The sequence below is a fragment of the Azolla caroliniana genome, unplaced genomic scaffold (assembly GCF_043228905.1).
Source record: "Azolla caroliniana isolate FFs.n. ecotype wild unplaced genomic scaffold, voAzoCaro1.0.p SCAF_10, whole genome shotgun sequence".
Classification (NCBI taxonomy): Eukaryota; Viridiplantae; Streptophyta; class Polypodiopsida; order Salviniales; family Salviniaceae; genus Azolla; species Azolla caroliniana.
In genome coordinates, this window is record NW_028230445.1 from 20602938 (window position 1) to 20618846 (window position 15909).

Consider the following 15909-nt stretch of genomic DNA (forward strand, 5'->3'; position numbering starts at 1 on the left):
CAGACACAATTTGTCAAGTGTTCCTTTTATGACTACTTCACGTGCAAATCCCCATCTTTAGAGCCCTTCATTGAAGAAGAGAGAACAAATAATGTTCTAGGGCGTAACATTTTTCAATTCTCGATAAAAATATTCTATGTATCACCTTATACTTGGATAGGTTCTCATTGTGAGTGTGGTGAACACGCGAACGATGGGTTCAATATGTCTTGACGATGTTCTTTTTCTCATGATACCATGACACACAGTTTTATTGTGTGAAATTTGAATTATCTCGTATTCAGTTGACTAGCCAAGGCATGGTGAGCAAGTCTTTAGATAGGGTTGACAAAGTGAGATATAGAGGGGCAAAATGACAAGATTGTAGGTGTCTCTAAAATGAACCCCATAGAATAGTTGTTGTAGACAATAAAGCTTAAATATTCATATAACCATGAATATTCATTAACTAAATTTGTTCAACATATTGAACATGCCCACATTGACTTCATCCTATTCCATGGTAGAATTATTCCCTCTACCCATAAGAGCAATTTCAAAGGTGACGTTCGAGAGCTTTGTTCTTAACAATGATGAGGTGTGTCATGATTACTAAACTCCCCGTAGTGAGCATTGCTCAACACTCTCTTAGTTTTTTCGAAGGTTTATTTTGCGAACATTGGGATTCATGTGTTCCTACAATATGCATATAAACACAAACATGTAACCTCGAGAAGAGCAGTTTGTCTTATCGAGTAGCATGATACATGAACTTTACTTGGAGACTCTTAAAATAGTTATGTTTAAACTTCGAAATATGCCAAACGAGTGCACAATCAAGAGAAACTATAATTAAATCTATAAAAGAATCTCAGAGTGTAACTCTGATTGCATTTAGTGTACTAATCCTTAAGATCATTTCTCGCCTCTTTATTGCCAACCCACCTAAGTATTATTAACGAGATCAATGACGTGTTTACATATTATTTACATTTAAAATTTGGATAGAGCAAAATTGGTAATACATTGCATTGGCAATCATACTATAATCTCTTTCCATCCAAGTGAACATAACCATGCCCACACTTATATAATAATATGGATCTCTTTTTACACACACTATTAGCAACAGACATACTGCATGACATGTGATCCATCACATGCACATATATGTATGTACAAACGTACATACATAAGTTGATACAAAGTAATGAACTTTGAGGAAAAAAGGCACCTGTATTTATTATTTCTCACCATTTATGATGACAATTGGTCACGCAATCATAGACTTTGGTTAATGTAGTAGATACCTCCCTAGAGTCTACCAATTGGTCATGTTGTTTGTCATTCAATACCCCCTCAATGTGGTTTAGGTAGTGATTAAATACCTTCCTCCGCCTACTCACCGTGATGCACCAAACTAATGAGCTTCCTTTTTAAGATTGTTGAATGTTTGCCAACCAACAACAACTGACGTATATATTTTTTGTCAAATGGATATCGCACAAGATCATAATATTTTTAATTGCACAAAGATGGCATCTGATTAACTGGGATGCAACAAAACCATTATTTTACTCACATCAAGTCATTTGACCATACATACATCTTAATTATCCCGTAGTTTTAGACATCAAGAGTGACCGTAGAACATAGATATATTAACAAGGCCTTGTAAAACTTTTTTACTTTAAAGTCTCCGATCCTCGTTTATGTTTACAAAGATTCATGTTGTAGATTTCAAAACATAGACGAGTCTAAAAAATGGTGCAAACTAATAGGTCTTTTCACATTGTAACCTTGGTGTACCTTTTGTGGAATAAAAGTAACAATGTTGTGTGAGGCTTGAGCGAATGTGCATGTTTCCAGAATCAGAGAGAATCCACAATGAAGATACAACACTTGTGAATGAAGAACTTTGCAATCCATTGATTGGGCAATTAACATTCATAATCTAAATGGTTAAAAATGATAAGCATGGTTGATGAAACCTACAATGTGCTCCCATATTAGCAAAATTAACTTGATATAAATCGACAAGATATGAAGATCGTTGCAAAAGTAATCCAATATATATGAATCATTGGAAAATTGCATGCCATATGAAATGTTGGGCTACTCATTTGGCAAAGTAGCGCAATTTGTTGCAATGTTTGGGTTAATTTAAATATTATAGATTTGTTTGTAGGTATATTGACATTTTGACAAGTCCTTTTACTAGCAATAGATTTAGTGAATTAGGACGACAATAAAGGAATCCAAATTCCAAACTATGAAACTTCTGACAAAATAAACGGAGCCCTGGAAATCAATTTCCGTATTTTGACATTTAAGCCCACCTATAGGGAGACACGTAATTAACCATGACACCAAATGTGCCATCAACCAAATGTCTATCTACCTATAATGCTACATGTTATGAAAGTTGGTGATTATGGACGGTGAAGATGCTCTTCAATTCGCATGGTATGATCTTGATTGTGGATTTAAACAACGGACACACCTTTTCTCAATCGTATCTTGACCGAGGAATCTGACAATGGACACACCAACAAAAATAAAAGGAAATACATGGTATCATTTACTACTCACACATAACTATCTCTATTTTATCATGCGTCCACTATTTATCTTATATGGTAATTCATAATTTTTACCACTAGTTTGTTGCTCATCCGTTGTTTTCTCTAATATGTGAATTCATAATAGCGAAGAGTTGTCCCATAGAATATGCTATGCACGCAATGCCTCATTTCCAATCAAATGAATCCACATCATCGAAGAAAATATTTTTGAAAATAATGTTGCCTTTGATAATATGTGATGATCCATGAAATATTGGGCAAATCCAATTCAACAAATACTAATCAACTTTCTTCTTCAAAAGAATGATCTCTATCATCAACTATGAATCATGCCCATGGCATACACGGTAGATCTAGTTTTGTAAGTCCATACAATGGTGACTTCCTTTTTTCTTTTAGGAAATGGTTTTGTCAGAGTTAAGGTCGAGTGCCAGCTAGGCTAAATCTTTTATCGTATATCACATCAATGATCGTGTGCTTTTAAGCTAATACATTGCTTTTTATTTGAATCTTAACATCCTATACCACCATTACTTACACTTTATTGCATTTATACTTGCAATATGCATCCTCTTAGCATTGGCTCAAGGAAATACTATTTTTTTATGCATGCAATTTGCATCTCTATTCTTTTCCACATGGCATCACTAAAATGTTAATAGTTATATGATTTCGATCCATGGGTTGTGCACAATTAATTTACAACAAATGAACTAACATTGCTCAAAACATGAACCCTAAACCTTAAGGTCATTGGTATATGCATGCAACATCATCATCACCATTCTCTTAGGCATTGCCTTATAAGCAATTGTATCATAATGAACCCAAATTCAAACACATTGCTCAATATTTGAACTTGGTATGTTAAAGTTACGAAAAAATGCGTCATTACGTTGTTGGTTCCTTGTGGCACATATTGCCCATACGAGGATCAATGTTTGCCATTGATTTATTTACTAACATGTTATATGCTAGTAGTCAAGGCATATGGGTTTCCAAGGGCAATACTCAAGGCTATTGAGTATGGGTTAAGGTGGTGTCTTCTTAGTTTTTGGTTATCGTTTGGAATACATACTAATTATAACTTTTTGAACAAAAGAACATGTTTTCCATTCGTAATATTTCGTAGGCATATACTCTCTCATCTCCGTAATATTTCGAAGGTATATGCTCTCTCATCTTGAGTCGATTTTTCTGTAGATTTCATATTAGTTTTCTATTTTAAGTAGTTACTTCAGATGTACAAAAAATCAATAATCTTCTTCTTCCCCCACCTAAATGTGATCTCATCTAAGCACTATCATGATTCATGAACATGAGTTGTAGGACTTAGAAGGGTCTAGTATTATCTACATTTTTCTTTCTTTTCAAATGTGAGGCAGCCCGCAAATAAATAATTCGATTAAGCACACAATTGATATGTTTCGATGTGCAAGGGCCATGTTTGGTAATTAAACTATCTCTCTCTTAATTCAAGTGTGAAATCAACTTCATCCAAAATAAACATTTGTGAATGTTGAAAAAACATTTATTAATTAATTTGAAATGTTGTTCAACATATACAAATATGCCCTCATAATTATGTTCTCGACCAAAATTAGGAGTAACTTCCCACCAAACATTGATGTACCCTTCAATTGCATGTTTTTTCTACACTTATTAGTTTCCATATGAGGCTATTTATTTACTGACAAGGTTATATATTCACTGTTACTTTTGCTAGTAGGCTTCTACACATAGATGCATCTGGCACATTAGTGTCATATCCTTGCGTATGTTTGGTCATTGATTTTCAATATGTAGTTTTATGATTACCATTTTTTAAATTCCAAACATGTTTATTTACGGAACTCAACTTCAGAACAAAAAAAACAACACATTTTCCTTGCATTGAAATCGTATTAGTCATCTATGTTTAGCTACAACAAGTTCATTTAATAGTGTTTTAAGGAAAGTCAATAGACATGCTTGAGGATAGAAACACCTTTGCATATTGTTAACCCATTAGTATCCACTCTACCCAAAGGTCAAGTTATGGTCATGGAAGATTGCCCAATTATGAGGGGTAGCTAGTATCAAACGGGGACTCAAACCTCGATTTAAATATATTCCCCTACTCCACGATAAGATTACAATTACACTTTACACATAGTTAGCTTCCTTCTCTCATATAATTCCATGCATTATCTTTCTTTCTTTTTTTAAAGAAAGATGCACGTTAGTATATTGCTTGAAAACTCTACATAAAAGAAGAAGAAGGAGACATTTCATCTCACTTCTTATTTTAAGATACAAATGGTAGTACATCCGATCAAACAGGTGTTGTCATATATGAAAAAATTCCATGCATTATCTTCTTTTGGCGTTGGCGACTTTATATGACTAGCCTTGTTGGGTTATCAAGAGAGAACTCCCTTGATGTAATGCGATTATTACGCATTAAATGAGATGTTCTTTCACAGATTACGATGAGAGCCTCAAGGAGTTGGTATGCAAAGTATAACCTTAATAATGGGTGTCTTTGGAAATGCATTATGCATGTGAACATGGAAAGACATACATATTGCCTCGTGTTTATCCACTAGATCGAAAGGGTTTTCCCCGGTCTTTGACCATGAGGGGGTACTTTACATTTCACCTGGCTTGGTTTAATGCCCTAAAAAAGAGAGACAAAGAGATGCAAAATTAGAGAGAATGAAAGAGATACTCATTTGCCATAGGCAAAGACAATTAGTTGAGAATAATTGTCCTTGCTTAATACTATTAGTGCTAGCGAAAAAAAAGGGAAACTTCATCACAATCATAGATGGTATATTAAATTCTCATTGATTCGGGAAATTACAAGAATATATTCACTTGGTGCCTAGAGTTCTATGCGTCTCCAGAGATGTTCGTGAGGCACCATGCCAAAAGCTTTCTTTAGCTTTATGATGCAACAACAAAGTCCTTACCTTTTGAAATGACTTTCTTCCATTAACATTCGAAGAGTGACGAGATGACCACAATATTGTTTTTATGTTTTCGAAACTCTCTTATCCATCTTCTAAGCCTACGCATTAACTTAACTTCCATTATACATCCAAACAAGTTTGCCATAGGAGAGCCAACCATGGTTATCTTATAGTTATTTACCTTATCTTTGACTATATTCAAGTGCCACAACATTCTTTATCAAACAATTTTTTCCTTAAGCTATGTTTATTGGCACGATTGCAAGGCATATGCTTAACTGAAAATCATTTGTATGCATTGAGGAAATGACCTTTTTGAAGGCTTCCATTTGCATTCCAATATTGCACCATGTTGAGTCATTGTCTTTTGTAACGTATCTCAATTGCAGTGGCATATATATAAATCATATATACAATTATACAAATATGAATTCATGTTATCAATATCAAAACAAATATAAAAGCTCTCGGTTTTCTAAAAGTATGTAATAATGATTTTTATGCATGATGTGAAATGATTTGGAGATTGTTTATGAGCATGAAGTGGCGAGTAATGGCGATTCAACATCATATTTGTCTTGAACCTAACACAAAATTTGGCCAAGGTGTCATGGATCAACATTCTCCATAAATTGTTGAGTGGTGATGGAGGTAAATAAGTAGACACATTTTATTATCATCCTTATTGATCATTCGTGTATGGTACTAAAAGTGAAACATTTTCACATATCATGTATGGAGTTGAGTACTAACGTTTAGTGTTCAGAACAATTACTTATAATGCAACAAACAAGAGCGCACATTGTGATTGTGATAAGACTATATTGACGATGTAGGACATTGTATTGACTATACTTAGACTCTTGGACTTGTTTAGGAGAAAAATATTCATAGTTAAGGAAACTCCTTGCAGGTGGCCCATTAACTTTTTCGTCTCACATCAAAGACAATATGAGCTAAGTTATATGGAATCAATGGTGCAAACGACAAACAAAGGGATATGCTATAAAGGGTATGGGTGACTCCAAGTTTTCAATTCTACATATGGAATATTGCATTGTGGCTAAATAGAGTGAGTATCTACATAGTTTGATAGTGTGCAATGAGTTTATTGCGGATAAATTGGCTTAAGGTTTAGAATAACAATGATTTGAAACAAATATTGCACCACATGACATTTGCATGTACTTGGCATAGGGTGATGTGGCATTTGAATGCATCAAAAGTTATTTACTTTCTATTAAAAACCATAAGTTATTTGCTATATTCCTAATTCAGGTTTCCTTTGATTTTTCACTCCAACTTTTTGATCTCGTTCACCTTTCACTTCAATTGTAAATATGTACTTGAGGGTGTCTTGTGATCGTTGAAGGAGACTCATCAAGTGTGTTCTTTATGGGCCACCTTCTAATACAATATATACTACATACTTGGGCATGATATTGGAGAGAATGTGATATCAACATTTGCTTTGCTTGGCAAATATCTTTACTATGTAAATTTAATTCAACAACCAATGTGTAGAACATTTGATCGATGCCTTAAACAATAGGCCCTTTGTCCATATTTTTGGGAACCTCTTACCCAACCCAATTACAAAGTCATGATTTACCATTTTCCCTATAGATTTGCTCTTATGGCAAACCAAATCATTTAGTGTTGCCCCATATCTGTAAACAAGCTATTTTCATAGGGACACTATTTTGTGTTATAACTTATACCTCACCCCTAGCCTTGATAAGAGCATGAAGCAAAGCAAGAAAGATGTGGGTTTGGCAAATGTTTAATTGATAGATGAGCTTCATAAATTGGGACAATTTTTTTTTTCATTAGTCTAGCTTTTAAAATTTTATTTGGTCTCTCCTCAAATTATCCATAACTCATGCTTGCCTCATCCATGACCATGTAAGACCATTTATGGTCCATTTATAACATACCCATGGGCCATGACGATACATACCCTTATGTTCCTTGTGCAACCATACAATATGAGAGCCTTCACTCGTTGAAATAACGATCACTAAAATAATAATAAATGGTATAGTTAATCAAAAGCATATTATCATGGGATTTTAACATTTGCTATATTCTCTTTGAAACCATTCAAATATTTTTCTATCCATATGTAAAGTCTATGTCACGACCCTTTAAAAGCCATTAGAGAGAGAGAGAGAGAGAGAGAGAGAGAGAGAGTGGAAAGTCTATGTCACAACCCTTTAAAAGCCATTAGAGATAGAGAGAGAGCCAATGGAGACGAGGTGGTCATAGCCTATAGGTTTAACCCCTACATTCCAGTGGCATCTAGTGATATAAGAGATATCTATGGAGGAATAGAGAGGAGTGGCATCTAGTGAAATAAGAGATATCTATGGAGGAAAAGAGAGGTGAGAAAATTAGGTTTTGAACCCAAGATGTAGTGCTAGTAATATAAATGACTTACCACTAGGGTAAGTTAATTACCAAAGAGAGAGAGAGAGAGAGTGTGTGTGTGTGAAAGAGAATAATATTATGTGTAACATGAATGTAAGTTGTAACATTGATAACTTACTCGAGTGTAGATAATGATAGTGTATCATTTATCTAGGCGTATTGAAAGCACAATTGCTGCATATACAATCTATATAATTTGGGATTTCCCTCAAAAGGTGAAGTTCACTATGGAGAAGAGGCTTTTCTATTTTGGAAGTAGACCATCCATTTTTTTATACTATTTCAATACTTCTTATTATTATACATCAATGACACTCTTAATATATTTAGAGGTGCACAATTGTTGGGAAATTTTTGTAGCATTTAAATACATCGATTTATTAAGTATTAACAATACATCGAAAGGACTAGGGCTTTATTAACAATCATCGATTTTGCCCATTTGGAAACTTTATTCTAATGCTCGAACAATTGTATAAATGAAGTTAGAACTTAGAAAAACAAGTTCCAATAACATTGTACGATTTAGACATACACACTCCAATTTTGAATATGATAATTTCCTAAACTCTTGTAGAGAAAATATAACTTGAAGTAGATTAAGGAACTACGATGCCCATTCTTAAAGCAACAATAAAAACTATCAAAAAGTGAATGCAAGTCTCTATATAGTTTGAGAATGAGTGAAGTCATAGGAAATTCCTCCATAGACAAAGTTTAATGTATTTGCCATGTAAGTGCCGGTGATACATTTTATTAGTAGCTTCATAATATGTATTGAGACTGCAAGAAAATGTCATGCAAGTTTAACAATGCTAAATTATAATGCCATGCTAATCATCAATGAAAAAACAAGTAAGCATCAATTAAAGGGCACATTCTCCCAAGTATGACAAGCCAAAACATATTATTGATATATTTCATCTAAATGTCTTAATTCTTTGTGATTGCACATACAACTAAACACTTATAGTAGTGTACATGTATGTAGCCAAAGTCCTTTGTTAATCACATACATATAATTGGCATTGAATTTCAACAATTAGTCACTTCTATTTGGCAAACCTAAAGTTAACCAACAATTAATGTATTACCAAGACTACTCAAAAGTGCAATTAAATGTCTTGTTGATGGCTCAAATTAATTATTGATGGCTCAAAACTTATGGACAAATTGTATCGCTAAATAATTACATACCTTTCTTACTTACACAAGTTGTAATGGTGATTATTACCAATCTATGTGTTATTAGGTGTTCAATAAAAATATTACAACGGCTTAGACATGGCACATAATATAATAATAATGATGAGAAATAATAATGTAACTTTTTTTATGAGCAATCTACTTGAAATTCTGTCTCTAAGTATTTCAATTGTAAATCATGATTCTAAAATCGGACACCAAAGATTGGTCTACCATGCCCTGCCACTTTGCAATTCCAACCTAACCATCTTGTCAAATAATGAATATTCAAGAAAAACATATCTCAAAATATAAAAGCATATCTCATTACGACATATTAGAAGGTTAAATGAAACCACTACAAAGCTATAAAATTGTTGCAAAGAAATCCACTACCAAGAAAGAAAAGACTCCACCAACATTTTGTTGTACATGACCAATAATGCGTTAATTTCAGGTTCATGCTTATAGATGTTTTAAGTAATCACCCACTTGTTACAAATCCTCGTTAATTGTAAAACAAAAGAAATAAACAAGGAATCAAGTGAAACCTAAACAAAAGCAATGTGTAACAACAATATGACGAGCATAAGGATAATCAAACATCAAGAAACAGATGAAAAACATGAATTCTGATCATGTTTATCACTTTGGAATGGAGATCTGCATAAGCTTTGATTACTATTATCATTCTGGAACTATACTGTGTCTTATGATCAGTATTGAAAGGGGCCCTCTATCAGCTTCAATTGTCATTAACCCCTAGCCTCAAAAGCATGGTTACAAAGAACAAATTACAGATTATTTTAATTTATGTTTTTGAAGCTAATTATTCTGTGCCATGTCATTAACCCACGAAAGGCATTCTGGATCAGCAACACATTCCAATTTCTAAGGCTATCCTCACAAATTAGTTGAAACAATACAAAAAATTTGTATAACATGGTTTGAATAAAGTTATAGAATAGGCATCATATTCCTATTTGTTAAATTGTTTGACAGTCTTCACTCTATGTCAATTGTGAGATTTCAATTATAGACACATGAAAAGCATTCTGAAGTAGCACAATATTCATAGTTCTGAGACCACCATCACTGATCATGTTTTATCATTGTGAGGTTTCAAGGATAAGAGCACATGCAAAGCATCCTAGAGAGCACAAAACGTGGTTGAAAATAATAAGCAGGGTTTGATAAGTTTAATTTCTAACCCCGTTTCACAGTTCAATTATTTATTAGGCCTCATTGGTTGACGAAAAATCTTATGGCATATAACACCATCTCACTTCCCAGCTGACGCTTTACAAATAGGGCATTCATTCTTTTGTAACAGCCATTGCTTTATGCAATCTATGTGATGGCTGTGTCCACATACCAACACCCCAAGTTCGCCAAATTCCTCAAATTCTTCCTGAAAGTATATATAAAGAATTTTAAGTCACAACGACTGCATTCATCTTGCAAGATTTCCAAGATAGGATCCTTGAAAAATTTGTTTGATAACACTAAATGGAAGTTTTTAGCAGAAGATCTAATTTTGAAAATAGATATGGTAACAGCAGATTGTTGATTCAAGAATAGATGTTTTCGGCTGTTATACCTGACATATGCTGCATTTGATCTCACTGTCTTGAGGAGCACATGTGTTATTTTTATCTGGTGGGACATAGTGAACTATCCTCACGCACTTCATAATTGATTCCTCACTCAAGCCCGTGTTCACGTTTCCTATCTTCTCTTCAAGGGCCAAGAGTTCCTGGAGATCAAAACATCAGAGAATCATAGGTCTCAGAATGTTCTTTGAAGCCATTTGCAGAAATTGATCATTAATATGATTCATATACCTCATACGACATGTTGTCTATGTCTATCCGCATGTCACTGTAGTTATCATATAGGCCAATGCCACCAAGAAGTATGGTAGCTTCAAGCATGAGTATTTGCTGTAAAATCCAAGAGAGCGAAGAATTTAGATTTCTCTCCAAAACCAGCAAGGTATAATCAGATCAGCTATACCAATTTGAACCCCAAATATGCACAATAACAAAGGTCACAAAACTATAAAAGGTGGAGCATAGCAGAATTATGTACAAGCTCAATAAATGCACAGTTGATGGTGCTCATGTTCTTACCCCAATGACAAGATAATGGATAGATCTATCATTCTATATCACTTTCAAATAAATACACAAAATATTAAATAAATACCTAGGTCAAGAAACAAGAGAAATCCAACTTTCAAATAAATACACAAAATAATCTAAACTTACATAATACAATGGAAATACCAAAAGAACAAACCAACATTCAATCATATTGACAGATGAGAATTGAAACTATATCATCAACATAAACTTCCATCCCCACAAAAATATCAAATTTACACATCATGCAATGGCATTACCAATAGATCACCCCATTAAAATTCCACATACATCACTGTTTAAGGTTTAAAAAAATATTACCTCAGAGAGACTTTCTGCATTTAAACGAGTGTGTAACTCCCCAGGAGATATGGAAGACCGAAAAGCAATGGTTTCTAAAGCTGAGGAATCATGCAGAATAACTTGTTGATTTGTCAAAGGAGATGAATGAATCATGCGAGAAAAGTAGGTATCCGAGTTTAGAGCAGAAACACTAGGACGAAGTGAAGAGCTTGACTCCAAGAACGCTTCAAAAGGCGGTAAAGGTAATGGTGGAGGTGGTCTGCCAGGAGGAGGACCAGAAAAACTAGACCTCATGTACTGCCTCTCTCCTACCCCCCTGTTGGGACTTCTGCTTTCTGGTCTGGATACCGCAGCTTGATTTCTGTACAAGCTTCTCCTTAAATCTCGCTGGCTAGAAAATACCTCATCTCCAAAGGGAGGAATTGGTTGAAGAAAAGTACTGTTCGAACTAGACTCGCCATCATTATTCCTGAAAAACCGAGGACCTCTTGCTCTCCTAAAATTTGCTGTCGGAAAAGACCTATTTTCCAGAGATGGAGATGTATGAATCACATTGTTTCCTGATTCAACTGAGGCTATGGTTCTGTTTATCCTTGTCTCCTTCTGAAGAAAACTAGGTGATGCTCTTGAACCTTGAGAAAATTCAAGCTCAGCACTGCCAAAATTTTCCGCTTGAGATTTACCATTCTTTAAGCTAGTTCTCTGCTCCTCTGAGAGAGTGAGATCCCCATTTTCAATATGTTCCTTACCCGGATAAACACCCCTAGAGGTTTCTCCATCCCCATCATGACCAAATGTTTTGGATATCTTTCTGAGATGAAGGTGATCTCCATTACAATTTGTTGAACTTGATGAAGATGCTAAGACATCTGATGGAGAAGCACAAGTTAACCCATTCAATGAAGAACAAGACACAGATGGTAAGACATCAGATGCAGATGCACAAACAAAGTTACTTAACCCACTACAGCTGCTATGCCCAGAATTACCATCTTTATTTCTATGCCCTAGGTCAGGTGCTCTGACCTTATGAACATGGATAACTGTTTTCTTTTTACCTCTCTGATCACCACCACCTGAGGAAGATGAAGACTGGCCAATCCGTTTTGAAACAATTGTCATATTGCGGCTCCTTGGCAAATTATGATACTTTCTTTCGCGTGGACTCTGTTCAATTTCATTCTGGTACACCGGATTGTTATTATTATGCCTATATTTCTTCTCTACATGTAGAGGAGCTGAAACATCATGAATTTGTGGCTCTTTAGAAGAGGATCCTTTCAGTCGGAATTTCTGAGAGACATTAGTAGGTGAAGCATAATGTGGTCTGCATTGATCAGAAAAAATTGGGTTGCTTCCTAGTTCATAAGAATTTATCGTTGTTTGGGGCACAGATCGAGCTCCCCAATTTGGCATAATGGGATCTTGGCTTTTATGTCTCCTAGCATCTCTGTCAACAGATTTCTTTCTTGATCTAGAAATAGAAGTTCCCATTAAAGTTCGCGAGTTTTGCCAGCCAAATTGATTGTTCATATGATCATTTACAGTTTCATTCACTGGCAAGACTAGAGTTTCTCGAACATCTGTATGTGACTCAGATCTAGCTACATCTGAACACCCTATTAAATCCTTCTTCGAGAAGGTGTGTAGTAAAGGAGAAGTTCTTGGACAATCCTTCTTGCTAATCCTGTTGTTGGAAGATTTTTCCCCAGCATGATGCAGCATAGAAGCAGTGAATTTTGAATTACATCCTTCATGATCCGCAAGATCTTTTGACGATGTTACATGATGCATTCTCTTATCATTCGTTGCATATTGCTTCATTCTCTGCGAATAATGCATTTCTAGACCACCTATCTACTAATGAGGCTGTTTATTCTTGGCTTTGCTTCTGATGAAGTAAAAAATCCTTGACTCTTATATCTGCACACATGAAAGTAGATGGGGGCAAATGTCATGTCACATAATGAAGTAAATGCTACTGTGAAACAATGAAAGAAAATGTGATAAATTATAACAGATTTAAAAAGGGAGAAAAAGAAAATCAGATAAGAAACTAATGTTTCTGAGATTGAAACCAATAAAAAGGAAGAAGGTAAAGATTACAGACATGAAGCTAACTAGTCAGGAGAAAAAAGATCACATTCGTCACCATTCACAAATTTCTAATATTGCACAGAACATAACAATCCAGTATCAAGAACCTGAGGATGGAATATTCGTCAATATCATCAAAAACAGAATGCAGAATGAATTTATCCGGGTTGGAATGATAACTAGAAGAAAGTCATCGTACGCTTAAGATTCTGAAGAAAGGAAAGCCAAATATTTCAAGTTAATCGATAACACAGTACATAAAGATGACAAGGAGATCAATAAAGATGCAAACAAGTAAAAAAGAAACAAAATAAGAACTACATATGCATTGTTAAAGGGGGAAGAAAAGAGAACAGTGGCGTCCAATCAGAACTACGTACAGATCAAAGAAATAAATACAAAATATGACGATAATTGCAATGATGGTACAATTTTGATGAGCAAAAAATTCTTAGATGGAAAGACTAAACATTACATATGCCAAAAACGGAAGAAAGAAACTCATTGAACTGGGATGTATACAGTGAATAACTTTAAAAGCGAAATCGCGAAAAAGGAGCAGACAATGGCAGTTAAGGTGTCTCTCTGTTAAAGGAAGTAGGAGCTTTGATACGCCATAGTGAAATGAATGACAAAGCTACGGTTAGGAAGCGATCATTCTGTCAATGATCTGATCGAATTAGAGCTTCAAATTGCCATAGCGAAAAAGAGCAAGCTTTGGCATTAAAGTATATTTCTTTCAAAAAAACTCTGATAGAATGACGAGATTCAAAACTAAATAGCCAAAGAAAGAAGCAAGATATGGCCGGCAAGATTTCTTTTCTTGGAGTCGATGGAAGTTTCAAGATGCCATAGACAACATTATCTGTGGAGGGAATCTCTTCTAAGCGTGATTAATGGAGCTTGTAAGACGCTCATACCAAGAAAATCAGGTTGCAAGTTATCTCTTTTGTTGAATAGCTTTTGTTAGTTATTGACAGGAGATTCAATATCACGATAAGCGAACAGGCAAAGTATGGCTCTGTGGTTATCTTACTACAGACAGTTCCTTTTCTGTGGCGTTAATCACCGATAAAAAACATAGAAGTAAAGAATAATGAAACTAGAAGAAAAGAAAAGAAAAGAAAGAAAGAAAGTGAAGTCTACGTTATTAAGAATGCTTCTTTGTCTGCTTCAGCAAACAAATAAATATCTTCTTTTAACTTATCCCGATCTTATTACCTTCTCTAACGCTGGAAGTGGCAGAAGAAGAAGAAGAAGGTAAACTCCGTCGCCATTTTCACGGTTCTCTGGAAGTTGTGTTTAGATTGTCACCATCCGCTATGAAGCATGGAAGAGGGATAGACAGTGAAAGCTTTCTTCAGATAGACAGAGAGAACACGGTAAAAGATTTCTTCAGGTTTTCACCATTCTCTCCACAAATAGAAAGAGATAAGAGGAAGTGAAAATTTTCTCCAGGTTTTCACCATTCACAACACAGGGATAGATGAAGAGAGTTACAGCTTTCTTCGACTATTCACCATTCACTAAGCAATAGAGAAACACGCGCGTGGACGAGCAGTGAAGGATTTCCTCCGATTTTGACACAATTAGCAAAATAGAGAGCGAGAGAGAACAAAATGACTGTTTTCTTCAGATTTTCATCGTTCGCATTGTAGAAAATGAGAGCGCGATTAACGAAACGCAGTGAAACGGCTTTTGCTTCTTCGATCAGATTCTTGCCATTCTCAAAAGAAGCGGAGCTATGGCGTCTTTGAGAATGATATGTAACCTCTCTCGGTAACCAGACAAAACACGCGGAGAGAGGGAGAGGGAGGGAGGGAGGGAGACCAAAACCCTAACTCAACTTAGGGTTAACAGACGAAACGCTTCAATTCCACCATCTTCTTCTCTCTTCCTGTCAATGTATGAAGCAAAAACTATCATAAAGAGATACAAAACTGTTCTTCTTCTCTTCTTCCTCCGCCACTGCCCCCTTATTTCTCTCCTCAGTTCAACGTCTTCTTTCTTCTGCTACGTCGTCCTTCCTCTTTCTTCTTCTTTCTTCTGCTACGTCGTCCTTCCTCTTTCTTCTTCTTTCTTCTGCTACGTCCTTCCTCTCCTTCTTCTTCCTTCTTCTCCTTCTTCTTCTTCTTCTTCTTCTTCTCTTTCTCTTTCTTCTCCTTCTTCCTCTTCTTTCTGTGCCACTCACTGAGTGTGTGTCTCTGTCGCTCTGCAGAGAAAGAAACGGAG

The 15909-nt window shown here is 35.2% G+C and overlaps 1 protein-coding gene across 4 annotated transcripts; it reads right to left on the reverse strand.

Moving 5' to 3' along the window:
- Window positions 1-10145: 10145 nt before the first annotated feature.
- LOC147859497 (uncharacterized) lies at window positions 10146-15655 on the reverse strand. Of its 4 annotated transcripts, XR_015530343.1 has the most exons (6): window positions 14899-15655; window positions 11599-13503; window positions 10978-11076; window positions 10734-10889; window positions 10321-10544; window positions 10146-10236 (listed from the first exon to the last, which is right to left on the reverse strand). XR_015530343.1 is itself a non-coding variant. In XM_087325674.1 (5 exons), the coding sequence occupies exons 2-5, from the start codon at window positions 13420-13422 to the stop codon at window positions 10416-10418; spliced, it is 2208 nt and encodes a 735-aa protein (XP_087181800.1). In that variant the 5' UTR covers window positions 13423-13503; window positions 14899-15655; the 3' UTR covers window positions 10146-10415. The 4 variants fall into 4 exon arrangements, 3 of the variants coding, with proteins under 3 accessions (XP_087181800.1, XP_087181802.1, XP_087181801.1); XM_087325674.1 differs by having other exon boundaries at window positions 10146-10544; XM_087325676.1 differs by lacking the exon at window positions 14899-15655 and adding an exon at window positions 14598-14741 and having other exon boundaries at window positions 10146-10544.
- Window positions 15656-15909: the final 254 nt, after the last annotated feature.